This window comes from Xyrauchen texanus, chromosome 4 (assembly GCF_025860055.1).
Source record: "Xyrauchen texanus isolate HMW12.3.18 chromosome 4, RBS_HiC_50CHRs, whole genome shotgun sequence".
In the NCBI taxonomy this organism is placed as follows: Eukaryota; Metazoa; Chordata; class Actinopteri; order Cypriniformes; family Catostomidae; genus Xyrauchen; species Xyrauchen texanus.
In genome coordinates this window covers 35,256,513-35,284,476 of record NC_068279.1, presented here as the reverse complement: position 1 = coordinate 35,284,476, position 27,964 = coordinate 35,256,513, and the positions used below count along the sequence as shown (strand labels likewise).

Below are 27,964 nucleotides of genomic sequence, written 5' to 3'. Positions count from 1 at the left end.
AAAATAGAGTATTGATTTCAGGCCTAATTTATAGGCTTTGAGTGGGCAGTCTGTGCTTCACTGAGCAGCTTTATCACTGCTATCTAAAAGAAACACAAAAGTCCAGAGGCCAGAGCAGCATGCTCAATTACTTCTGATATTTACATAACTGTCCTCAGCTCAGACCAAAGAAGTGCCATTTTTACTATCTGAGATATGAGGAAAATGGGTTGACACAATAAATCTTTTGAGAAATGGAGTGGAATAAAGAGACAAAAAAGAGCCAGAAGAATGGCCTTTTCCAGTATTTCTATCTGTGAAGCATTAGAATAAAATCAAGTGCTCATTCTCTCCACAAAATATTTTTTTTTCTGGTTTTTATTTATCTTTAATCTTGCCAATTTTGGTCAGAATTGTGGTATTCTCCACACCCTTACATCAGTCATTATGACAAAGGATCTATTTAAAGAGCTTTGGATTATTCAGGAAGTGTGGGGTAAATTGGATTGTGGTAAATATGGTAAGTGTGTTTCATTCTTCAAAGCTGTCCCATCATCACATAATAGAGCTACGTCATATACCTGTAAAAGACCATAGCATCTGGCAAAATAAATAATTGCAACTGCAGTTTAAGCAGGATTACCCCCAAAATATTCCTAATGATGTGTTCAAGAGTATCACGAGATGGGTGTATTCTTTGACACCACTCTCTCTTTCTTTATTAAACAGTCTCACATCCTGAAATCAATCAACTGAAGCTAATATTAAGCTGTTTACAGCACTTACTGATCAGGCAAATAGTAGCACCATTTAAATTATATCAGTGCATTGTAATTACATTTACTGCAACAGCCAAGGAGACAAAAACAGGACTGAAAGTTAGCATCATAGAAAAACAGCTCCAGTGAAAACAGGTATTTCGGGCTTGATTGTTGCAGACAGATAGACTGGAAAATAATTTCACAAAAACATATTTTAAGTTAATTTGTTGCAAAATAATTCCAAAAACAATGAAAGAACGAGTTGTATCAACCTTATACCAACAATGCTACTGTCAGTGAGCTCTTTCATTGTCTGTATGGGCCTCCCACATGTTTGTGCAAATGTGCACTTGGAGGAGGTCATGTTTTGCTGTAGGCACTGTTGACATTTTCAAGTGGGCATTGGGAGTTTCAGTCAAATGGAGTCAAAACAAGATTTTGGTGCTATTTTTTGGTGCTCTTTCTAGTTGAAGGGCAACATTTCCCACTCAGAACTGTGGCATGTTTAGGCTGTGTCAGAAAGAATAACAGCTTATTTGACCCACTAGTAAGTCGAACGTCAGGACAAGCCGTACACAAACAGAACAAAATACGTTTTTCTGTTTAATCATGTGCTTTTTTGCTGGGCTTATTTGTTGTTTACCTAATCCTAACACTAAAATAAAATAAATATGGGCAGGAAAGCACTGATGTTGGTATTTTTATCTAGTCTGCTTTTGGAAAGGGTTTCTAGTCTTGTTTTGCAGAAAATTACTCACATTTCTGACCAACTGAACAACAATCCCATGCTGTTCTTGGTGTTGCAGATTCAGTGGCACAATGGCAACATGCCTTTTAAGACAGATTTAGCTGTTTAGAGATATTAAGAGTAAATTGCAGGACAACCCTCTGCTTTAGAAAGTTACTGTATCAGTACCGTTTTAATGCTATGTGTTGTTCTTTTACAGAGATATGTTATAACACTGTAAAAAGTGAACGTTGAACAGTTTCTGCTAAGGATGTGCACGGATAGTCCACATTCGGTTAACCTTCAATGCGCCACTATTCGTATATATCAGAATCACTATTCGGTTATCCTAGACGTGCAATAGTTTTTTTTACACTTTATTCATGTCATGCTGTAGTGACTAAAATATACTATCTTGTATAACTGTATTTTCCATTTGGCTGAAGAAGAATTGATATTTTAAGAAAGATCACTGGCTATGAAATCAGCAGTTACTTCATGTCACATCTGTACTGTGCGTTCTTACCAGAAAGATGTTGAAGATGACTAGGAGGATCAGCATCCACAGGTATCTATAGGCCATATGCAGTCCAGCCCACAAACACACCAGTGTCACCAGAGCAAACAGGTACAGCAAAATAGGAACCTCTGAAGAGCAATATGATGTCAGTTAGTTTCGGTTTGAATTCAGTTTGCATGAACAAACACAAAAAGTGCACAAACACACTTATCAAGCAAAACATTTCACAAATAGAAGTTAGTTAGTTTTACAATTATGAAACAATAGACAGATTGTTCAAAATGAAGAAAAACATATTTGGACACTTTGTGGAACATGTCCAAAGTTAATGTGATGAGGACACCTGTGTGAACTTGAGGAGAACTGACAACCTACATATACTAAAAAAAAACCTTTATACCATTTGGTTAAAAGTCATTACAAAAAAGGCTCAGAGAGTGAAACAAATGAATTAGAGAAAAGCTCTAGCATTCTTTGTTTGCAGATTTCACTTGCTTTGATATTTTTTTTATTTAATGCAACATTTTTAAGTGGAACTTTTGCGTCCAAATACTTTTTGGGGCCACTGTATTTCTAGAATATTCATCCGTTTTCATATGGATAGATGCTGACTGGGCTGTTTTATCTTTCTGCTTGATGTACTAGTGCCAGCCCTGAGCTAAGCATCGGTGCTGTTTTCAGTTATAAAGTGAGCTGGCCTGGCACACAACACTGCTTCAGTTTTTCCATAGCTCAGGACAAGGCTTTCGCATGCAGCCAGAACCCTTTAAAAAGCTTTTGCTTTGACACAAGAGTCATGTGGGCATGTTTATTGACCCAGGGCAAAAGTCCAAGATGTGCTGTTATAAAGTGAAAACAGAGAGAGAGAGAGAGAGAGAGCAATTAATATGAGCTGTCTAATTAAGCAGGTTTTAGTCCAGTGACTGGGCTGAGGTGAATGAAAGCAGCCATGGGTGCAAAGTGCCTGGCCAGAGAGTGGCCTTTATGGGCAAACAATGCAGCCCAGTGCCAAGAGTCTCTGAAGCATATTAGCACAAGGACCTTAACCAGACTGAGTGTTTTATTTGAACACTGACTAAGACTTTAACTGCTGAAACATCTTGTGATTGTGGGGCAAATAATGTGTGTTGCATACACTCTTTACTTACACGTACACTTTGGTAGTTCATAATCTGCCAAGAATAATCTCATATCCAAATTGGCACACTGTTAGCAGTCCTCACCACTGTGTGCAACCTCCTAATACAACAGTTTACTCAAAGACATGGCATCATGAAGTATTTGGACTTTTGACTAGTTAAGCCAAACCCTAATTTATTTGCATTTGTTTAAAAAAAAAAAAAACATCAACCAAATGATGCTAGACATTTTCTTAGAACTAAATACCGTATTATTAAACATTTAGCAATTAATTTTAACGAGTTTTTCTCATATTCCCACAGGTGTCCAAGCAGAGTACCTGCAGGTATAGTACATCACATTAACTATGAACATGTTCCACTTGGTTTGACAGCCAGAAAGTGTCCAAATACTTCTTTTGTAATTTTGAACAATACATCTAATGCTTTATAATTTTAAACCTTTAGTGATCTTTCTTTTAAGATTGTCCAAATTATAAATACCCTAATAGCTTGACATTTTCTTTGTATAATCCGATGATCAATAGTCACAATTGCATGCACATTCATACACCAATTATGCTTGATAAGCCAATATGAAAAGGCATTAAACTGTTTTAGTAAAAAACGATTGGCGCACACAGATTTTTATCTATGTTACTTCAATTTCGCTCTGCACGAAGCCTAAACACTTTTACCAGTACTGGCTTGTCCAAAGTGTTTTGTGCATGCCTGTTTACATGTTGTGCATGCCCGTTTACAATAACGCAGGTTTCCATTTTTATGTTTTTAGTTATTTATTTATATTTGTTGCTTTTTTTTTATTTTTTTTATAAGATTTGCCTACACTAACAACTTTTGCCCAACCCCAGTGCGATAATGATGTCCATGTAACACTCAAAGTACACAGTCAGGCAGAGCTGTTGCTGATAATTAATGGAGTGGGAGCCTGTGCCATTGTTTCTTTTCAGAAGGCCTTATTTGCATCCACTCACCTCATCAACCTCCTGAAAACCCCATTATAGCACAGCTCCTGAATGGAGAACAGGCTGACTCACCTATCATGTTCCCCTTTTAATACAACAACAGGGACATGAGCCCAGCTGGGCACTTCAATGTTCCAAACAATGGGAAAAGTACAGACCTGCATCACTCTTTTTAAAAAGAGTGATGCAGCCTTTATTTGATTTGGAACTCGTTCCCTACATCCATTTGCCCATGATTGTTCACAGCGAGGACTGGTATATTCAGGGAATTCACAAATGGCATTAGAATATTAACATCATTCTTTGATGGCAGCACTGTACTGGACTGGACTATTAGAGGCAACAGGGCAACAGGTGCTCTGCCAATTATTGTTTCATTTCAAACAAATTTTGTGAAAAAATTAAAACAAAATTAAATTAAAAACTGCTCTATCCAACAAAGGGATAATTTACCCCAAAAATTAAATTCTGTCATTAATTACTTGCATAAATTCACCCTTGTTATCATCAACAAAATATTCAATAATGACTTAATGGCTTTGAAATGTAAGCGTCATAAATTTGTAAGTATATAGATAAGGACACGCTGGAGAATTAATCGCCATTGGCTAGTACATTTTTGTTTTTACTCTCCAGACATTTGACAAGATTAAACTGAAAAAGATATTAAGAAAACCGAGAACGGGGAATCATCATAGTTATATCTATCTATCTATCTATCTATCTATCTATCTATCTATCTATCTATCTATATATATATATATATATATATATATATATATATAAATAATAATAATGATTATGATCTGGGGTTGCTTCAGTTGGTAAGGTCAGGCATAAAAATTAAGTCATCTGATTACCTGAATGTACTGAATGACCAGGTTATCCATCAATGGAATTTTTCTTTCCTGACGGCACAGGCATATTCCAGGACGAAAATGCCAAGATTCATCGGGCTCAAATTGTGAAAGAGAGTTTCAGGGAGCATGAGGAATAATTTTCGAACATGAATTGGCCACCTCAGTGTCCTGACCTTAACTCCATTGAAAGTCTTTGGGAAGTGCTGGAGAAGACTTTACAGAGTACAATGAATCTTGGCATTGTTGTCCTGGAATATGCCTGTGCCGTCAGGGAAGAAAAATTCTATTGATGGGATAACCTGGTCATTTAGTACATTCAGGTAGTCAGATTACTTAATTTTTTTGCCTGACCTGACCAACTGAAGCAACCCCAGATTATAATCATTATTATTATAAGAGTTCTCATTCAGGTAGTCAGCTGACAAAACGTTGCTGAGTCTAGACTTGACCAATTGAAGCAACCTCTGATCATAACCATTATTTAAATCCAAATAGCATTTTATTTTTGGCCAGACAGTGTGTATATATATATATATATATATATATATATATATATATATATATATTGTACATACACTGGTGGATGTCATACAATTGGAATAATGTACAGATTTTGCTCTTATGGAAAGAAATGGGTACTTTTATTCACCAAAGTGGCATTGAACTGATCACAATGTATCAGGACATTAATAATGTGGAAAATTACTATTACAATTTAAAAAATATATATATATATATGTTCAGAACATCTTGAACTACTTCAAAGAGTTCTCATCAAAAAATCCTCCATGTGTAGCAATGACAGCTTTACAGATTGTTGGCATTGTAGTCAGTTTGTCCAGATACTTTCTGTAGCACTTGCCATAGATGTGGCTGTCTTGTCGGGCAATTCTCACACACCTTACAGTCTATCTGATCCCACAAAAGCTCAATGGGGTTAAAATCCATAACACTCTTTTCCAATTATCTGTTGTCCAATGTCTGTGTTTCTTTGCCCACTCTGACCTTTTTTTTTTTTTTATTTTCTGTTTCAAAAGTGGCTTTTTATTTGCAATTCTTCTCATGAGGCCTGCACCCCTGAGTCTTCTCTTTACTGTTGTACATGAAACTGGTGTTAAGCAGGTAGAATTCAATGAAGCTGTCAGCTGAGGACATGTAAGGTGTCTATTTTTTTAGAGCCATTTGTCCTTTGTCTTTGAAGACTGTAGTGTACACCTTTGTATGAAATCTTCAGTTTTTTGGCAAGCATTGTATAGCCTTCATTCTTCAAAACAATGATTGACTGATGAGTTTTTGCCATTTTTGACCTTATATTTACCTTAAGACACTGTATAATGTGGCAACTCAAAAACAAACACAAAGACAATGTTAAGCTTCATTTAATGAACCAAATAGCTTTCAGCTGTGTTTGATAGCAATTTAGCACGATTACTCAAGGATAATGTGTTGGATTGTTGACTGCTGGAAATGGGGCCTGTCTAGATTTGATAAAAAATTACTTGCTGTTTTTTACATCAGTAAAAACCTTTTTGATCCTTTAAATCACATTTTAGCTTGTGTACAAATGTACAAATTTCACATTCTATCAATGAATATGAAGTCATGAATTTGCATTTTTAATAATGATACAAGCTGTTGTCACTGTTTGAAATTTCATACAAATTAAAATGTTGGGGAAAAGGTTGGAACTTAATGAAAATAGAATAAGTATATTATATAAATAATAATTTAAGTGCTACTACTTCAAAACTACTATGCACAAAAAAATAGCCTAGCATAAATAGCATAGGTTTGTTAAAGATTTGTGTTTGTTAAATTCTTTCATATTTACAGTGTTTTGTGAAGTTAAAATATTTAATAATGTATGATTGGAGTGGTGGTGGCGTAGTGGCTAAAGCACAGGGCTGTTAATCAGAAGATCGTTGGTTCGAACCCCACGGCCACCACCATTGTGCCCTTGAGCAAGGCACTTAAATCCAGGTTGTTCCAGGGGGATTGTCCCTGTAATCATTGCACTGTAAGTCGCTTTGGATAAAAGTGTCTGCCAAATGCATAAATGTAAATGTAATGCAAATGATTGTGCCTTTTAAATATATTTACACATTTACACATTTATTACACTTACTAAATTACTACATTTTATAACATGTTTATATGCACTTGTGTGATTTACATTGATATACATTTATACTGTCTGTTTAAGAAACTTACTGCTCCGCAAGCAAGTGGTTACGGTTGAATGAGCGCAGCACAGATTAAAGAGAGAGAAGCTGCACAGTTGTTTTTCCCTCATCGCAATGTATGATTAAAAATAATGTTTATTTTTATCTTTAAGATCACCAAATGACTGTAAATAACAGAAAGAATTTTAAAAGAGACATGAAAATGGGGTGCATGAGTCTCGTCTTTTGATACAAAATACAATGAATGAAGCAAAAGGAAACTTTAACTTGTATAATATGTATGACTAGCTTGTAGAAATATTTATTGTATTTCTCAAATTCAAATCTACAAGCTCTCTAGTTTTGCAAAACTTTTTCCTTCTAACAGTTGTCCAACAGGCATGTTGCTAGTCTGTATCCATGCTTTAAATCTAAGAATTTTGTGAAAACAGTCAGTGGAAAAGTTTAATCAAAGTCATAGTTGACGTTGTTAAATGAAATGTCAGTGACATTTCAAGGCTCAACTAAAGTGATGGAGACAGCGCAATCACGACACCTTAAGACCCACTTACTTTATTTTTCCTTTCACAAAAATAAAGTAATTTTCCTTTAGGGTGCACGCTTACGAGACAACATGCTGTAAAAGACGAGGCTGAATCCAGCTTCCTAATTGCTGGCTTCTTATTCAGTAAAAGTATTGCAATGCTAAAGTTCTTCTTTGCCACTACACAACTCAAGCTCTGGCGAGTAAAATCTGAATTTCACCAGTAACTTATAAAAAGCATGAAATGTTATCGCATTTGTGAGTGATTAACTCGCTATTTAGAGGGATGTTATAAATGTTATTATATGCCAGGTTTATTATAAAACATTGAAGTTTATACCGTATGCAACATTTGCTCTCTGCTCCATCTATGTTAACTATGGGGTCCATGGACAGAAAAACATTGAAGAGATTGAACATTGATTGGAGTGCATCACATGTTACACAAGATATGGATCGGGAGAATATTTATCAGTTTAACCTCCACAATACAGAACTTCCCTCGGTTACACTTACTGAATCCCTGATGACGGCAAACAATCAGACAAGCACCTGTGGCCTTGTTTGTGCATGCAGCCTCCTAATCAAATTAAGCCAAGCAAACACCCTGCAAGTTCATAAGAGATTTCAAGTAAATTCTCAAATTCTCAAAGCGTCATTTGATAGGCATGCAAACACAACAACAACAACAACAACAAAAACAGCAAATGTGATTTTAATTGGCTTTCATTAGACTGAACGAGTGTGAAGAGAATCAGTCCAATCCAATAATGGGCTTCCTTTAGGGACAATGCTTGCTGTATAGAACATTCTGTTCTGAGCCTTCAGCTGCAGCACTGTCCCATTGCATTTCACCATCAAAGCTAATGCACAACATTAACATCTGTTCTGTTGGCTAGTACATGGCTGGTTGGGGGTTCATTGATGTTAATGTGGATCAGATAACACCACTGAGCACAAAGACAAGCACACGCATGACTGAAATGTCTTTGTGGCGCGCCAGTGCAGGACTTGCCAGTTTAACCAGGAAAATGTTATGACAGACTTGGCAAAGAAAGGAAGGCCACAAATTCCTCATTAGAATGACAACGCATGGCAAAGAGCCAAAGTTTAAAAATGTAAATTAAAGTGCCATGGCCATCTAAGATTTACTTTTGTGATTTTCAAGTTGCTATTTGTTTTACTGACACAATTACTAAAGAAAATAAAATGACTAAAGAGGTGATCCTTTTCTTTTCATCATTATACCATATAACATACGTGCAGGGCCGTAACAATCTTAAACACTGTTGGGGAAATGTCTCCCACAATTTTCAATAAGCCTCTTCAAAAGTTCAGATAAACCACTGCAGCAAATTTGACATGCATTATTTTCACATGAAATTGAGCTTTGCGGCAAACTCTTCATTGTTGCTACAAGTTTGCCACAGAGGTGTTTGCCAGCAACTGCAAATCCTCTACTGTTGCTACAGGTTCACCTCTATGGGTGAAAAGCAGCAAACTTCTGGCAAAACCCGCAAGCTCATTTTCATGTGAAAATAATGAGTGGTGAGTTTGCCAGAACTCTAGATTTTTTATAACAGTGGTTAACCAATAGGGAGTTTTCATGGATGAATGGAAGGTCAAGGACTAGCATACAACTACTGAGTATAATAAATGAACAACATGTACTTGATGTGTAATTATTTTGCAGAGATACCTGTAAAGACACTGTTTTGTAAGTTGTATTAGTGTTGTATTTAAAGTTGGATCGCTATTGTAACTAGATAAGCAAAGTTTGTCCAGATAAATGTTGATATTGTCTTGATAAATCTTGGCCTGGCAGGAATTTTGAATAAAAAAAATATTTTTTTTTGACAGTAGTATTTTAAATATTCTTGGTTCATTTCAACATTCTTTCAATGTAAGTCTATGGGATATTTGACAGTTAGCTATGGGAAAACTTTAAGTCAGATCAGTTTGAAGGTCTGGTGGATCAAATTTGGTGGATGTAGCTTGAAAGCTGTAGGATTAGTTTAAGGATTAAAAAACAAAAACAGAAAAAGTTAAAAGTATACAACAGTATGTTGGCTTTTTCAAGCTAACATAATGAAAGACCACATTGAAGAGTGCAGTTTTCTTTCCTGTGTTGACATATCCTGCTGAACAAGGAGTTGAATTTGAAGGTGGGACATATCAAAGAGCTTGTTGTCTCTCTCTCTCTCTCTCTCTCTCTCTCTCTCTCTCTCTCTCTTTTTTAATAGCCAATAGTCTTTAGTTTACATTACTGGTATTAGGGGAGGGGGATTCTCATTCTAGAGAAGGACAAAAATATGGATATGCCCGTGATTCAAGATGACTCATCAACATTTTATATTGGTTTACCAAAAGATAAAGACTATACTTTTAAATGCATAAATCTGCTAAAAGTTAGTTTAGAGGTAAACTTGGGCAAAGATAATCTCAAAGCTAACAGACATTGACTACATCTACAACATTAGCTACAAATCTTTGATTTCAATTTCATGTTGTCTTACAGTTTCTGTACATGTGTATGGGCACTAAGAGAGCAAAAGTGCAACCAAAACTGTTTGTCCTCTCATTTGCTCTTTCTGTCTCAGAATGTTTTCTTTCACATATCAAAAACCTTCCAATTTCATTATTATTTCCCAATTCTTCCCTCAACAAACTCCTCACTTCCTGTACCTTTTGTTGTCCTGAATATCAGCCTCCTTTCAGTACGTGCTGTTCTCTCTCCCTCCTCTCCCTGATTGCCTTTGCTTTCCATCTCTGTAAGCACATTCCAGGCTGTGGTCTGAATCTGGCTGCCTCAGAAGCTGCAGGTTCCCAAACTCAGGGAACTCAAACTCAATTGAACTGACTAGAGCTCTTCTTCTTTCAGTTAAAACCATGATCTTGTGAGGCCATGGCTACACCCTTTCCACATAGTGAAAGTTTTTTTATTATTTTGTGTAAATATACAGCATTATACTTTGTATTATATTACACTAGAATAAGTTTGAAAAAAAAAAAAAAAATACACAGCTGTGATGAGGTATCTAATACAGCTGCTGAGGGAGTGTCAGAAAAATTCTATCATTCTATCTTCTGACTGCTGCTCTTTTTTATTTTAGAAAGTTTTTTTTATTGTTGGAGAAAACAGGTAAGTAAAAATGTATTTGCTGTGGTCTCCCATTCACTGCTGTACAAGTTTACCTTGCTGTCGTTTAATTTCACATTCCAAGACTGGATAAGTGATAAACAGTAATGCAGTAAACAAACCAGAAACTACTTCAGAGATGTGCAATTATAGAAAATGTATCAACAACCATGGCACACGTGTCAACCACTCATAATCAAGAATTAAAAAATGCTGATGTTAAGGAGGCACTCAGTAATTTTTCCCTTGTTAAAATATGACCCCTATAGAAATGAATAGCGCTTTTAAAATATATGGGGATTCCATGTTGAGATCACAGAACCAGCCATATACTACTCACTTTATCTTGGTAACCACCCTATTATAAGACACGTTTGCTCTCAAATAAATTAAAGCTGACCGCAAACAACAGTGAATTTCTACATTGCCATAATATAAGTCCAAAATGACTGCCATATTGGTCAGTGCAACAAAAACACTTTTTGTTATTATAGTCAAATTATAGTTGTACAGAAAGTACAGAAGCAGAACAATTAAGGTGAAGTCATGACAAATTCAATGCCAACATATCTGTTAATATATACTAGTATATATATATATATATATATATATATATATATATATATATATATATATATATATATATATATATATCATCCAAATTATAATGCAATTCCTAAGCTCATAAACAGAAATTGGAGTGAGGAGTAAAAAGTGCCTCTTGTTTATTAATAAAAAGAAGTCCCACAGCATGAGAATGCAAGCACTAAGGATCTCTGGGGACAGACAGCAGGGCCCTAATGTGAAACAGCTCTCTGGCTCCTGTTTAAGATGCCAAACCAGCTGCCACAACAGTCAGCCATAGTTCAGCTCAGAGGAAGAAAGGCCTTCCTCTGTCTCCCTCTTGAGTGAGCTAACATCTGTCTGGCCAACAGCTTCAATGATAAGAAAAAAAGACCAAATGTTGCAACTGGAAAAGACATGGGTGGTTAAGGAAGAGAATCTTGGTAGAGAGATGAAAGGCAGAGAGAGCGGGAAGAATAAAGATCTTCCAGTAAGTGATATGGAGGAACACCAGAAGAGTCCAGTAAGTTTGAGAGAACAAAACAAACAAAGATCTCAAGATGGGAATACATACTAGATCAACTGACTCTGAAAACCAAACATTGGCTATCATTTTGTGTGTACGTGTGCGTGTGGGTGACATTTGTACATTCTGCTCTGTCCTCTGAACTGTGGGAGTGGGGGGCATAGCGGGAGACACGCCAGGGTTCCATACAACATGTTCTCGGAGAACTGGAGCCTCTCTAGGGAAAACTAGTGTTGATTCAAGTTCTAAGTATAAAGAAAGAGGTTGAACAAAATCTAAAGCTGTTCCAGAAACCAGCAACACCTAATTAAGGATCTGTTGCAGGCTAATCTAATGTTAATGTTTTGTGAAATACACACACACATACATGTTTTTGTATAACACATGCAAAGCTGATGATGCATCAAATATTTATAGTTTTGGAGCTGGTCGTGAAATAAAACATTTAAAATAATATCATTAAAATAAGTAAATACTACAATAGAAATACAAACAGAATTAAGTTATTTATATATTACTTTATCTTTTCTTTTTGTTTCAAAAGTGTTTTTTTTTGTGCAATTCTTCCCATAAGACTGCACCCCTGAGTCTTCTCTTTACTGTTGTACATGAAACAGCGGGTAGAATTCAATGAAGCTGTCAGCTGAGGACATGTGAGGAATATATTTCTCAAACTAGAGGCTCTGATGTACTTATCCTCTTGTTTAGTTGTACACCTGGCCTTCCACATCTCTTTCTGTCCTTGTGAGAGCCAGTTATCCTTTGTCTTTGAAGACTGTAATGTACACCTTTTATGAAATCTTCCATCTTTTGGCAGTTTCAAGTATTGTATAGCCTTCATTCCTCAAAACAATGACTGACTGACGAGTTTCAAGATAAATCTTTTTTTTTTGTTGCCATTTTGGACCTAATATTGACCTCAACACATGTCAGTCTATTGCATAATGTGGCAACTCAAAAACAAACACCTAGACAATGTTAAGCTTCATGGACCAAATAGCTTTCAACTGTGTTTGATATAATGGCAAGTGATTTTACAATTATTTGAGAAAGTGCAGATTTTTTTTTTCTTATACACATGCATCTCTCATTTAGTTTTTCTCATTTACACCTCATTCACCCCTCAAAAACAGGTCCAAAACACTTCTTTAGGATATACAGCTTAAAATGCACAGTAGGTCAGGCTCAACTCAAAAGGGCATTATGTAACAGGTGTGTTAGTGATAAAAGCATAAGCAAGGACATGAAAATATGAGATGCAGGAGAGCAAAGTAGACAGCATAAAGCAGCAGCTGATTTGGATGACAGTGTTTTATACAGTGTTTGTAGACTGCTCTGAGCTGTAAAGATATTTTGCAATCTGAAAGTTGTATGGAAGCATGACCTATAGAAATTGCAAGCAGTTGTTTAAATTGAAGTCATTGCAAAGAGTAATTAAAGAAAATAAAGCCGTCTGAACATTTTCAATCAGGTTAAAATTTTCTTAATTCTTCCCTTAACTTCTGAAGAGTAGCAAAACATGTGTATAGATCATTTTTACAATTTCCTTAAAAGATACATTTGTTGTGAAGTGGTTGTAATTTTTATTATTTACAACAACAGATAACTAACACCATCTGTAAACTGTACTGTAAGACCTAGTTTAAAACTAGTTCAAAGTACAGGTGAAAGGCTCATAAAAAGCTTTAGTGTGTTCAATCGCTTTGTTTACTATCAAAACATGCTCTCTGAATCATATAGTACTAGTCTAGTCTGATCTGGCAAACACAAATGGCAGCTAATTCAAGGAATCATATTGACTATATGCTTGTTTTTTTGCATGCAGTTATATCAGAATATGCAATGCATTACAGACTGTGATTGTGAATAATAGAATTATTTAGAATATTTTTTGAAAAGTTTTTGTTACTACACTATAAAAAAATTATAATAATTTGCCAGGTAACTGCAGAATGTGCCTCACGTCATTACATCCAAATGGTATATTCAGGTCAAAAGTATTATTTAATATGACTGAATCAACTTCCGATTGGTTTACACCAAGAAATGGCATTTTAAGAGCCAGAGCAGGCAGAAATATCTAACAACTACATATGTTCACTTTTTTACAGTATATGGTTGTTTAGTAGCTGGGTTAAATATTAACTAGTAACAGTATTTTGAACCCTAGCACTCATTGCTTGCTAAAAAGCAATCGGATGTTCATTGATGCGAGAGTTTACGCAAGTCAACTACTAGTTTTTGTATGAGGCACGCAACAAGCATGACATCTGTTCAGTTTTTAGGCTCAACTTCACAGTTATGGCAAATGAAGGGCCCAAACTTAATATTAGTAAACAAAAAAAACAACCAGCCAACCAACCAACTGAAATTTAAGACTTTATAGAATACAGTTGTAACTCTAGTTAATAACCAAACTGAGTCTGAACTACTCTAAACAGGACTGACAACCGCATTCTGCAGCTTTGTGAACGTGGTGTGTGAACGCAGCCTTTATGGAGCACCTAATATCTCAAGGGCATTTTTGACCAATGTTCGCTCTAAGCTATGTGTGCATGAATGGTCAAATGCGGTTTGTGATCATAATGCTGTTCTTCATGTATTTAATGTAAACACAGCCAGTTATGTATTATGTGAATGCAAACATGTGCAATAGAATATGTTAACACTTATAAAACAACAAACCGAAAGCAACCCACTTCTCTTAATCCTTTGTTATTTTCTATTAATGATCTTTTTTTATACATTTTCTTTATTATTATGTCTATTTAAGTAGAATTAATATCTACTAATAATATCTACTAAAACAAGAAACAATGTTAACTTGAAGAAATACTTGAAGGTAACATGCCATTTTTTTTACTTCATATTAATATTTACATTAATATGTAACTTTTAATAAAAGAGTGTTCAATAGGTTGTTCAGGAAGTGGTCATCTTCAGCTGCACGATTGACATGAGGTGTCATTTCTCAGGATGGCATTGCATGGAAAAGGGACTAAACACTGATTTATGATAGATAAAAGAAAAGTGTTTCAGGTTCCTTAGAACTGTATTTGTCTGACTATGCTTCTTGGGAATACCTCTGTCAAAACGGAACAAGTTTTCTGCAGAATGTTATTGCTTACATTAGTGTGTGCTGCAATACAGTTCGTAAAGGCACAAGTGGGAGTTCTACAGTGAGGTCGTTGTGTTTGCGAGTGAAGGGTGGGCTGACTGTGCAGCCCTCTGTAATAAAGTTGAGTGGTTTAGGATCAGCTTTGCACACAAAGAGGAAAGCTAACATTGCACATGGCAAACATTGCTGACCATCCACACGCACACTGTACAATTCCTCCATTTAAAGACCCAGAACAGCAGTTAAATGTAAACAATGAAACCATCACAGTGATTAACAAGAGAAAGGGCTTGTTTAACATGCTAATTGTACAAACATAGGCAAGAAGGTGCTGATATTACATTTTAAACAGTACCTTTAAATCTAAATGTGAAGGTTTGGGTTGCAAACATTAAATAGCTAATTAGCTAATTAAGGTGTTTGATCCATAAACTTGTAATTCAATCTGAAAACATGATTGAAAACACATACTTTATGAGCGGATGTGGCACAGCAATTACTCTAGATTTAATTCAATGGTCTACCATCTACACAAAACTGCCGAAGGCAATTTTAATTTGGAAAGAACCTGATGGTAAAAAGGACATGGAGCAATATGATGATTGCTTTGCAACAAGAGACTTTCCATGGGAAAGCACCTTCTCTTAGTTTACTTTCAGTTTCTCCTACATTATTATCAGGTGTTTCCTTTTAAAGCACTGTTTTAGTGTAACACATTCATTGTTGGGCAAGGACCTTTTGCTTTTGAAATGGCAGGATACCGTGAGGGTAATTATTAGCCAACTTTTGTAAATTGTAAAAAATTACATTGTAAAAAAAACACAAGCATACACACCTGAGCTGTTTGTCCGGCCTCGGTAAACGTCATCATAAGCCTTCCACTGCTGAGTGACCTGGTACGCATGGATGAAGATCACCAGCACCCCCACCAAACAAATGAGAGGAACCAGGGTGGCCGTACAAAGAGCAGCATACACATTTGGGATGAAGCACCTTTATAGAAAGGAGACAATAATTGTTTTTGTAATTGTAGCTAAACAATAAAAAGTATTGGAACTCATATTGTTTCATCTGTATTCTGTGTGTGTGTGTGTGTGTTATTTCCCATTTGTAAAATGAAATGTGGACAAACAATGTCAAGCTCCAAAATGACCAAAAACTTTTTCATACAACTTGTGTGCTATATTCCAAGTTTATTCAAGCATTCAAAATTGGTGCAACATAACGTGCAACTTTTGAATATATGCTAATCAGATTTGAGATTTTTACTAATAACGACCTCTGTCTGTTCCCGATACAAAGCTATTGTATAGCTTCAGGATGGCACTCGAGTCAGATGGGCTACTTTTGTGGTACTTCAATAATGCTTTTTTCTGTCTCCATTCACTCTTATTGAATGGAAAAGAGCAGCATGAACATTTTGCCAAACATTTCCTGTAGTGTTCCATAGAAGAAAGTCCTCCAGAATTGTAGCAACATAAGGGGGAGTAAAAAAATGACATTTTTTTAGTGAACACTCTTTAAATCAACTTAGAACAGATAAGTGCAATCTAGTTTGTTATTGAATGCCTAGATTTCTTAATGTGCTTAAAGACACACAGAAGGCATGAATCTCCTGACATTCTTTCTCACTGTCTTTCTCTGACACTATTTTTCTCCCTTTATCTGAAGTATTTCTTCCAATCGGCATTTGCTTTTCTCCTGTATACAGCTATAAAGTATTTGGCTAGTATTTCCAATGGGAAATCTTTGAGAAACTCTTGTTATGGCATGATCTGTATCAAAACAATCAGCAGTTGCATTCTGTTCACAGGCCAGGCATCTTTCTGACCAGCCAAACAGTATGGACAAATGCCCACACGCATTTCACAGCAGAGAAATGGCACAGTGTAGCCATAATAGAATTTAAAGCATGTGAAAAGTATTTAGGCAAAAAAACAGACCGGCCATTTTCCACTTGACATCATCTGATTGTAACTTTGAAACACTGGCTTGTGTATCAAGATGTACATATCTTTACTGTGTTGGTGTTTTACTGAGTGGGCAACCTCTCATATATTCCACACAGAAAAACACATATTCTTGAAATCAGAAATAAGAATGTAGCTCTTTTTCTATGAACAAATCAACTATTTATGTTACGAAAGAAAGAGATTGTGACCCTAATTTCTCAACTTTTTCTTCTAAACAGTAATAAGATTCAATGGAGAGCAAATAAAACATTTTACTTCCCTACTTCTCTGATTTTTCTCCTGAGAAAATATCTTAGTAATTGTACATAACTGTTTCATCTAGAGTTTCAGAAGAGATCTCAGTAATGTCAAAAACTGCACCCAGATTTTATAAGGTACTTCACGAAAGTTTGAAAAATGTAATTATCTGAGCTGTGGAAGCCATATTAAGTTTAGAAAAGTTTCATTTTATATCTATTTTTAATCCTAAATAATTTTTTTAGGAGAAACATCTGACAAAGTTGATACTAAAATGAAACTCAAATTTATCTTCAAAATGATCAAAGAGCATCACAATTTAGCGTATAGGCACCGTATCAGTATATCTCTCCTGTGCTGATGTAATGCTAAGGATTAACAATACGGATGTATGGAAATACATACATGGAGTGACCAAAGGAAAATATTAATAATTATTAATTTAATAATCAATATTAATAATAATAAAATCAGAGAAAAATCATAAAATCCAGAAAGATAAGTTTATATATGGGGATGAGTCATCTAGGACGTATTTAGAGCAAAGTATTTTTAAAACAGTGCAAGAGAGCAAACAAAACAGTCTTTAATGACACTGGTTGAGTGTTTTGGGATAGACATACAGCATATACAAAATCGAGCTTGTGAAATTTAAGGAATTCAAAGCACTTTGAAATACTGTATCTGTGAGTATATAAAATGCATCACTTTGCATTGGTCAATACTTTACATGAAGGGAGTACATTCAATGCATGTGACAATAGGAAGAATATGGTGAATATTTGGGTCTGCTTATTCTAATAATAAAAGGCTTGATCCTTTACAACTCAATAATGATACCTGCAGAGTAACCATAGCAACTGAAACAGTGCATCCTCTCCAATTAAGCAGCATCTCTGGCAGTTCTAAATCAAAGGATTATCAGGAGGTCTAATGGACCACTGACAGACCCGAGCGGAACAACCAATTAAAATGAATCAATGGGGCTAATCAGAGAGACTAAGTACGGAAAAGCCTGGAGTTTAAGGCAATAATACAGTAGATTATATCTGAAGAAGTTTGGGTGGTGTTTTCCTAAGGTTTACTGCTTAATGTGTAGTACATTTGACTTGGTAGTTACACTAACAATTAGTCACAGTTTCTTGCACCAAACACAATCATGTAGTTTGTCATGACCATTTTTTGGCCTCTCTGACCCTAAAAACAGCTGTTCCTTTGATACTTTTTTTTAAAATGCACTCTGATGTGATAGGCCAGTTTTTTGTACAGAATGGTTAAATGTGTGTTTAAAATGGCCCTATAAATGAATGTGTTACTATTAATAGTAACTTCCCCCACTGAAGCAATAATATGAGTAAAGGCGAGAACTGCGGTGTGCCCTGTGAGGTGACCTAATTTGTTTGTCCCGTGGAGAGAGGGTTGTTTGCCATGCATGAGCCAAATGGGAGTTAACTTGTTGAGTGTAGCTTTGAGACAGGGTGGAGAGGAGTCTTCTGTTATCACTACAGGCATGGCTGGGCCGAAACTGAACACAGTCACAGCTTGTGACCTCATAAGCACAGAGGAGCTAAAAATATCAGCTCTGCCCAACTTACAAATAAACTCCCTAGACCATACACACTCAATGGAAATAGGGCAAAGGAGAGAGTGTGAGAGAAAAAAAAAACATTATATACAATAACACAGGAAAGGAGCGGCTATAAATCTGACAGAGGGACAAAAATGTGTGCAAGGTTTTGTATGAAGTGTTTGCGTAAAAAAAAAAAATTTCAGCCAGAGCACTTCCATGTATGGGCACTTCCATGTATGGCACAATAATGTGTTGAATAATAATGTAAATCTATATAAATCACATGGCCGTATCAAACGACAGGACATTTAGTCGATTGCATGGATTTTATTCACATGTAACCAGAGCTTTGACTAAACGGCAAAAGGTCTGGACCACACTGCAGCTTAATCTGGCCAAAAACTTAGAGATGAACAAACCATCTGACCAACACCAAACCGTTGAACATTTTGGTAACGATGGAACTTGCAATCATAATTGGCCAGCAATGCTTTTGGGAAACGCACCACTGATTGGCTGTTATTGTCCCATTGCACGCAACATTTTCACTTTCAGCGTGGACAGACACTTTACGTTTCTCTGGAATCTTGTTGCATTATGCCTGGTTAGGATGCAGTGTGAATGTGTGCAAGCATTTTCACAAACTTACAAATCTCCATGCACCAGGCCATAGACACTATGAATACTCCATCCATAACCTCCCAGCAGGACTACGACCAGGATGATAATGACCAGAGCAGGAAGTCCCCAGCTGAGCAGGAAGTAGAGGAGATAGCGTCTCTCTGTGTGCTCGTCATTCATCACTAAAATCTGCCAGAAGTTTATAGCCTAGGAAAGACAAGATGGATGTTACTGAAAGTGGAAACATGATGACTGGGGTGCAAAAAGGTAGATTCATAAAAAGTGTGGCTTATTAGTGTTTTGAAGATCTTGCTCAAAAGACCATCAAAACTGGTCACCACTAGGTTTCTTAAAGGGATAGTTCACACAAAAATGTAAATTCTGTCATCATTTACTCACCACATGTTGTTCCAAACCCTTATTAGTTTCTTTCTTCTGTGGTGTTAGGCAGAATGTTAGCCTCAGTCACAATTTACTTTCATTGCATCTATTTTCTATATAATAATAGAGACAGACTGAGGTCAACATTCTGCCTAATATCACTTTTTGTACCCAGAAAACAACACTCACAAAAAAAAAAAAAAAAAAACAGGACAGAAAAGAAGGACTTCCTTGATTTTACCAGCTTCACTAGAACCACCATGCTGGTTGACCAGTTTTACCAGCTAAGTTTTGCCAAACAATTATAAACCAGGCTTGACCAGCATGGAATTGATAATGGTCTCCAAACATGTAAAGTGACCAATCACAGATTGATTTGTTTTTACTTGCCATTTAGGGTTGGCTTATCTGCAATTGAGAATACCATCAAATGTATTAATTCACATAATGACAAAGCAGTCTGTCTTTTCAGAGGGGAGGACAAGGCTACAAGCATCAACCGCTAAAAATAATGGACATCTGTTAGTGATAGACCTCAGCTAATTAATTTTTCTTTTGTTGCATCAGGTATTAGTGAACATATTATACCAAAAACGTTCTACCTTATTTAGAATACTTTATTTTAGGTGGTGAAGTATTAAAACAGAGAGTTCAAAAACAACATCAAAGATAAAACCCTGAGGTGGCACTTTCATCCATCAGTATTTGCTCCATAAATGGACAGGAATTGCCACAGCTCTATTTTGCTGTGCTGGGAACTTGGAAAACAGATGAAGAGAAAAGAGAAAAGCTGGCAGGATGCTGTGTGTTAGCTTTTGGGTGGCCACTCCACAATCCCTCTCGGTTTCTTTGTAATTATGGAAAGAGCTGGCACCAGGCCATATTGATTCCCCAGTCTCTTCACTTCCATTGATCTGAGGCTTTAACCATGCCAATATAGGGATTCTCTGGCATCTATTGGATAGCTTTTTTAGCACAGGCTGATACACAAGTTCCTGTGTGAAAAACAAACTCTGAGATCAACAGTTTTAATTGATAAAATTTTAGAATAGGGAGAGGGACCAGATCTCTTCACTACACCAATTGAGGTGAGAAGTAGAAAGACAAAACTCAATGTATAAGACAAGGAGAGAAACGATTATTCAACTACATTGTCTGAAAAAAATTTGAGTAGTGGTTGCCTGTGTAAAACTTGCAACCACAATGCAAGGGTGTTGTGTGGCCAACCGATAGTGGATTTTGCCAATACCAAAAACTAAGGTAGAGGGAAAATGCAGATAACTGATTAATCGACCGATCATTTTTAAAAATCCATTTATAGCATGTAAAAAAATTATTTGTAGTCTTTCTTTACTACAATGGGCATAGACATGAATACGATGGGCTACAATAGTCCAAAATTAATCAAACTGTAGTTCGCTGTTCAACCAAAATGTGCATCCCTATATTGACCAGGAAAAAATATATATATTTGGTGAATATTGCAGGATTTTTAGCATTGTAATGCATTGCAATGCTACCTAACAATGCATTATATGTAAGCATTAGGCAAAATAAGCTTTTTATAGCTACATACAACACATGTCAATAATGACAGATTAAATCCCCACACAACGCAAGAGGTCTTCTTGGGTCCTAAGAGCTGTACCCGACACGAATTGACCCAAAAAACGTCTAACATGAACTCGACATGCATAAATTAATAAAAAAAGAAAAAGAAAAACCCGACCCGAGACAAACCCGATAAAATTAGACCTGAGTCCGACTCCATGGCAATTTATTTAGAACCCGACTGGATCTGAATGTAAAAGGCAGCGACGTCTGTACAGCCTGAACGCACCAGTATCCAGGAGGGTTTGGTAATTTAACATAGAAGTGCGGATTGACAGAGAAAAAGAGAGATAAAATCATTGTCATAGAATTATTCAATATGTATTTACAGGTCCAAGCTAAAGGACTTCCAAGTCGCTATGATATTCTGGTCTCTAGACATGGCTCAGTTCCCTCCTTCAATGTAAGTCTATGGGATTTTTTTTCACTTGTTTTATCATCTGCCAGTCTGATTGCTTCAATAAGTATTAGCACATCACTACTCAACAATTTAAAAAATATGCCCATCATATAAATGGACCATGGCACGTTTTACACTACAATTGAATGCTTCTGGTTAGACGTTTATTCTAAGACAACTTTTTAATAGTGATGCTTTCATTATTGTAAATGTGTAAATGAAGCAACAATTATTTCTTGTCTAATAATGGATCTAAATTAAGTTGTATTTAAAAGCATTATTTGCCACCTTAGACTGTTTTTAGATAAATACAAGCATGTGTTCAAATCATTCTCTCCAGGATACAAATACTTTCCAGACTGAATCATGATTTACCTTTCTTACCAAAACAAAACTTCTGTGATTGGTTCCATGTGTGTTTTCACAAACTCACACCCACCTCTGCATCAGACACTTGTATGCAAGTTATTATGACCTAATCGCTTATGCTTTTGTCCCATAATCAAAATTCAAGAATGTTTAATAGCATTGCCTTTTCCTGGATCCACAACTCTATCCTCATAAAACCCATTTTGTTAATTGGTGGTCAGCGTATTTCATGTTCTTTCGTGCTATATTTCAACGTCATTACATCAAGCATCAATAGAGATTACATCCTATGTAAACAGCTAAGCCCCTAGTGTTTTTTTTGTTGTTATTTTTTTGCAGTCATTGAAATAAACAAAACAAGATAATCCCACTACGAGAAGAAAACAACATTTGATTTCAAGAAGTACAATTTAGGTGACAGTTATTTCCTGGTTCAGTGCTCAGTTCAGTGGCATTTCAAACTGAAAAGAAAAATCCCTATACTACATGTGCCCAGATGTTCGTGTTCTGTGTGTCTTTAAGGGATTAAAAATATACTTGAAATTATTTCATTATTAACTCACCCTGATGTACTGTAGTTTGAAACCCATATATTTTTTTTTCTTTTTTTTCGTGGAACACAAGACAAGACATTTTGAAGACTCTTTCTAACGTCTACTGGAAGAACTTTCTTCCATGGCAGAACGTAAGCCATGTGGGTTCAGAAACATTATGAGGGTGAGTAAAAGTTGGCATCATTTCCCTTTAAGGATCAAATGTACAGTTGTATTATGGAATTATGAATTGAGGAAGCTGAAGTGAATTTCATTTCTGATAATAAAAATGCCAAACAATTACCTGTATGAGCATCCAGCTGAACTGGCTGAGGTGGAAATAATGGAAGAAAAGTCCAAGGGTAGCACAGCTGTCCTCTGAGAACATCCGTCCCCGGAAAGCAGAAACCAGGAAACAAACCTGAGAAACACAGAATGACAAAAACATCAACAACCCTGGGCTCCTTATACATTCAGTACACACTCAGCAGAAAACACACTCTCAGATGACGCAGACATACTTGTTCAGCATAAATTTCTACCTCTCTCACAGCATCTCAGAAGTCTGAGGCGATTCCTGAATTATGTAGGTTCAAAATTCTTTTCATGCATGTTTAAAGAGCTGACACTGTCAGATCCATCTCCACCAGATGTCTGGGGACAGTTACATCCCACTGTGGAATGAAGAGCCCAAGAATGGCAACAGCTGAAAAATCTGTGTATGTGTGTGTGTACAGGTTTGTGAGAGCCATATTCTTGAAAATGCCCTCACTATAGAGAAACTTGTTGAAAACCCACTATTGAGGACATTTTAGATGGTCCTCACTAATAAAAAAAGCCCAAAAATCAGCCAAATCATGTTTAGCTTTAAATCTACAGATGTGCGCAGGTTTCTGTGAGGGATAGGTACAGAATACAGAAAATATCATTAGCCTGCTATGAAATCAATGGAAGTCTATGAGGTGTCCTCACATATATAGAGAAACAAACCTGTGTGTGTGTGCATGTGTGTTTGAGCATTTTTGGGTGGTTTACAAGGACTTTTATTTTAGGTTACAAACTGGTAATTACAAGGGTAATATGTTATAAATATGGTTTATGAGGTCATTTCTATTGTCCCCATAATTCAAATAAAAAAAAATAGTTTATTATGTTTTAATAAACTATTTTATTTGAAAATGTAAAAATGCAGAATGTTTTTTGTGGATAGAATCTATATTTTGTTCAATATGAACTCATTTTGTCTGTGGAGAGTCCTCATAAGGATAACCACACCAACATGTGTGTGTGTCCATTTAGTAACATTCAAGGACATCATCAGTTGGAAAATTGATTACTAAATAAATAAAATAATGCTAACCAAAGTAAATGTTGATACTTTACACACACTAAAATACATTCTTATACTGACAGTAATATAATAATGTCATAAAAGTGTATCTCTATTGATTAACCCTGGTCCCTGCCCTGCCTTACACCTGTGATACATAACAATAGGCATGAAACCAATGTCCTGGGAACAACAAGTAGAAAACACGAAGCAAAGAGCAGAAGAAAAGAAGAGAAAGAGAGAAGGTTGAGAGTCAAACCTGTTTTTCTTCTTATACATTGTATATTTTATATTCATTTTAATCCAACCAACCATATTTACAAAAAAGTATTTGCCAAACTATATATATTCACTTTTCAAAGAACTTTATCAACTTCATTTCTGTATATGAAAGAGCAACCATCTTTAACCCATGAGCTGGGAGCATTTGACACCTCTCAGCTCACATCATAAAATATTATGCAACTGACATCTTGGTATTTACCAGCCTAAGTATTTGCATGTCTAGTCAAAATGTTCATGTCGTTTTATTCCTTTTACCATGCTGGGGATAATGGTTACAGGTAGCACACATTACATAATCAGATTAAGTAAAGTAACACATTATTTTTTGTTACTTTTTGAATTTAAACATAAATACCAGTTAACTAAAGGACATTTTTTTCCACTTATTTAATGTTTACTAACAAATTCAATTGTAAACCTCTCCACACCACGTAGTCACACAGTCCTACACAGCGCACTCGCCACATCTACACTGCACAAAAAGCATGTTCCAATAATTGCAATGTACACAATGCAACGTTACTTATAAAAATAACAGTGTGAGCTCATAAAAATGACGTGACTGTTGTCATATTTCTGTACAATTACATTATGTGGTTCAATACACATATCACAGTAAAACGTCCACAGTGTGGCACTAAAAGCGAGTTACATTTTCTCTCCTAAACTGAGCAAATGAGCAAATGAGCTGAAGCAACAATGTAATTTTGTGGTGCTCTATGACACTTTCAGCTAACGCTTCGACTAGCGTATCATGCTCTTCATGACTCATGCACCGGTCCTTTTCATCGCAAGTGCATTGCTCTATCAATTGAGCTACTATGTAATTTTATCACACTTAAACAAGCTTGTAAATTATGAAATGTATTTCCTTACAAGTCATACACTATAGTAAAAGAGGCAACACTTTACAATAAGGTTCCAAACATTACCATTAGTTAATGCATTAGGTATCATACACTAATAATGATAGCAGGTTTTAATCTTTAAATTGTAAATTGTAAAAATACAATTGTTCACTGTTAGTTCATAGTGCATTAACTAATGTTAACAAATACAACTTTTGTAAAATGTATTAGCATATGCTGAAATTAAAGCTCAAGTATGTAATTTCTGTGTAATTTACTTCATCTTATTGTAAAGTGTTACCGTAAAAGTTTTAAGGTCATAAGATAGCATTGTGTGAGGAACAGGGTGAAAAGTAAGTGTTTAAATACAATTATTATTAAATTACTTATTTTTATACACAATTCACAATCACATTTAATCAAACTACACAATGATGACTCTAATACTTTATAGATATTAATTACATTTTCTGTTAATGCACGATTTTCTGTAAAGCTGCTTTGAAACAATGTGTGTTGTGAAAGGCAACATACAAATAAAAATGTCTTGACTATGATCTGATAATCTGCATAATTTGTGTGAAAGTGAATAAAGGTAATTGTTGTGGCGCCTAGTGCTGATTTCACTAGGAAAACGCTGCGATATGTACAACAATGCCCATAAAAATCATATTGCAAAAATGCAGGTATAGTTACAAGAGTCTATGTGACCAGGTGGAAAAGCAACGTTCGTCAAAATATTTTTCAAATTGATACGACAGTGAAGTGTCGAGAGAGAGGGGTTTGTGGGATAGAGACATCACACAATCCAGCCTCAAACATGCACCCCCATAAGAGCACTACAACACTTATATGTCTTGAGCATGTGCACAACAGTGCAAAAGTTATGACAAATTACATCAAATTAAAAATGACACTACAACAAATTATTTCAGTGTGAGCCATTGAGTCATTTTCTGGTGCTGATGTTCAACGTGTTTCCATCACAGACCACCAGACAAACAGACAACCTCCACAAATGTGTAGTTCCAAATGAAAAAGAAAATGGGGCTGTGTACAGCAGTAACAGCTGACCTTGGTCCTGCTGACCATATGCTAATATCGGTCTGCTTCTAGAATCTAATAGCTGCTTTTGTTTACAGCTAACCAACTGTATGATATCAAGGGCCAATGTACACTTCAGGAAGATTGCATATCAAACTCAAACTAAATCTTAAAGAAAACCTTAAAAAAACTAAAAACAACCGGGTAGTCTAACCGCGCCTATGACCTCACAACCCTGTATTTGTGGAAACAAAAAATTGGCAGCATTGCCAGCTCTTCTCAGCAGTGCAAAGCTCTCATGTGGAGGGCACTAGGAAACAGTCTGTGAACATTGTTTCTCAACCAAACTGAGAGTCCCTTTCGGAAAACACAACTGAAAGGGTTTTTAAGGAAACAGTGCCTTTGGAAATTCCGCCCTTCCGGCTGTACAAAAGATTACAAATCATTACAAATTGGATGGTACTAAACAGGTTTCTGTTGGTACACACGTCATGAGGGCAGTGGATGGTGTGAGGGCGAGGGGACAGGGAAGGAAGGAAAAGAGGGCAGCAACATCCGCAATGTGAGGTGTCCACAAGGTGCATGCTGGGAAACGTCTGTATGTTTGCTGGGAAAAGTTTGCTGGGAAAACCTGCTTGTCTGATCGATAAGGTCATCACATGGAATTTCTAAAGGTTCATTTTGAGGTAATTTGATGTAAAATGTAATGACTACACTGTAGAAAAAACAAATGACAGTTTTTAATAAGAACTTTTACATTATTACGCTGTATTTCAAAATGACAGCAACAAGAATATACTGTTTATCGAAATGTGTCACGTGATTTAACAAACAAATTCTGTATAAATGGAATGAATAATTGAATGAATAAATGACAAATTTAACAAAACCGTAAAAAATATGCTTTATTGACAAATGTAGCATAATTTTGTCTAAATGTACAAAAATTAGACAAAATAATAATAAAAATAATATTTCAGTTCTGTAGGTCCATACAATTCAAGTAAATGATAGTTGATAAAAGTAATCCATTTGACTTGAATGCTTTAATCAAAGTCGTCTGAGGTGATCAAGGTTAGTTTTGGGTGAGAACAGACCAAATATAAATAAAAACCCCTTTTTCACTATACATCTTGCCATTGCAATCTCTAAGCACAATCATGATTTCACACTTGATTACATTTTCTGGTGCTTAATGCATTTGTACAGCGCTAGATGGCACTATAGGAAGTGTAATCGAGATTGAAAAAGTGATCGCCAAGGAGATTTATAGTGAACAAACAATTCATTATATTTTGATCTATTCTCACCTACAATAAAACCAAGTGGACCACTTCAAAATATATAGATTTAACTACTGGAGTCATGTGGATGACCTTTTATGTTGTCTTTATGTGCTTTTTGGTGCTTAGGTTTTGGTTCCCATTCACTTGCATTGAATGAACCAACAGAGCTGAGATATTCTTCTAAAAATCGTTGTTTGTGTTCAGCAGAAGAAAGTCATACACATCTGGGATGGCATGAGAGTGAGTAAATTATGAGATCATTTTCCTTTTTTGGGTAAACTCCCTTTAATTGTGAGTGTACTGAAAAGTTGTTTTCACCTGTTATGTTAGATCATGTTTGTTATATGCCCAGAAAAATCAGTGCCTGCAGAAAACTCAGAAAACATTTCTCATTTCTTAATTGTTCTACAAATTCGCCATCACTTGCATGTTGTTTGTGATATAGTTTGACTAATTGTGTGATGCTTTTAGC

The 27,964-nt window shown here is 35.8% G+C and overlaps 1 protein-coding gene across 1 annotated transcript in view; it reads right to left on the bottom strand.

Annotated features, from left to right (window-relative positions):
• The window catches only part of adgrv1 (adhesion G protein-coupled receptor V1), a 178,519-nt gene that overhangs the window by 14,416 nt on the left and 136,139 nt on the right, over window positions 1-27,964 (bottom strand). The window contains exons 84-87 of the mRNA XM_052125837.1: window positions 23,004-23,120; window positions 19,434-19,612; window positions 15,840-15,997; window positions 1,994-2,115 (exon numbers count right to left, since the gene is read on the bottom strand). Of these exons, the coding sequence (XP_051981797.1) occupies window positions 1,994-2,115; window positions 15,840-15,997; window positions 19,434-19,612; window positions 23,004-23,120 (576 nt within the window). The remainder of the gene's footprint in view (window positions 1-1,993; window positions 2,116-15,839; window positions 15,998-19,433; window positions 19,613-23,003; window positions 23,121-27,964) is intronic.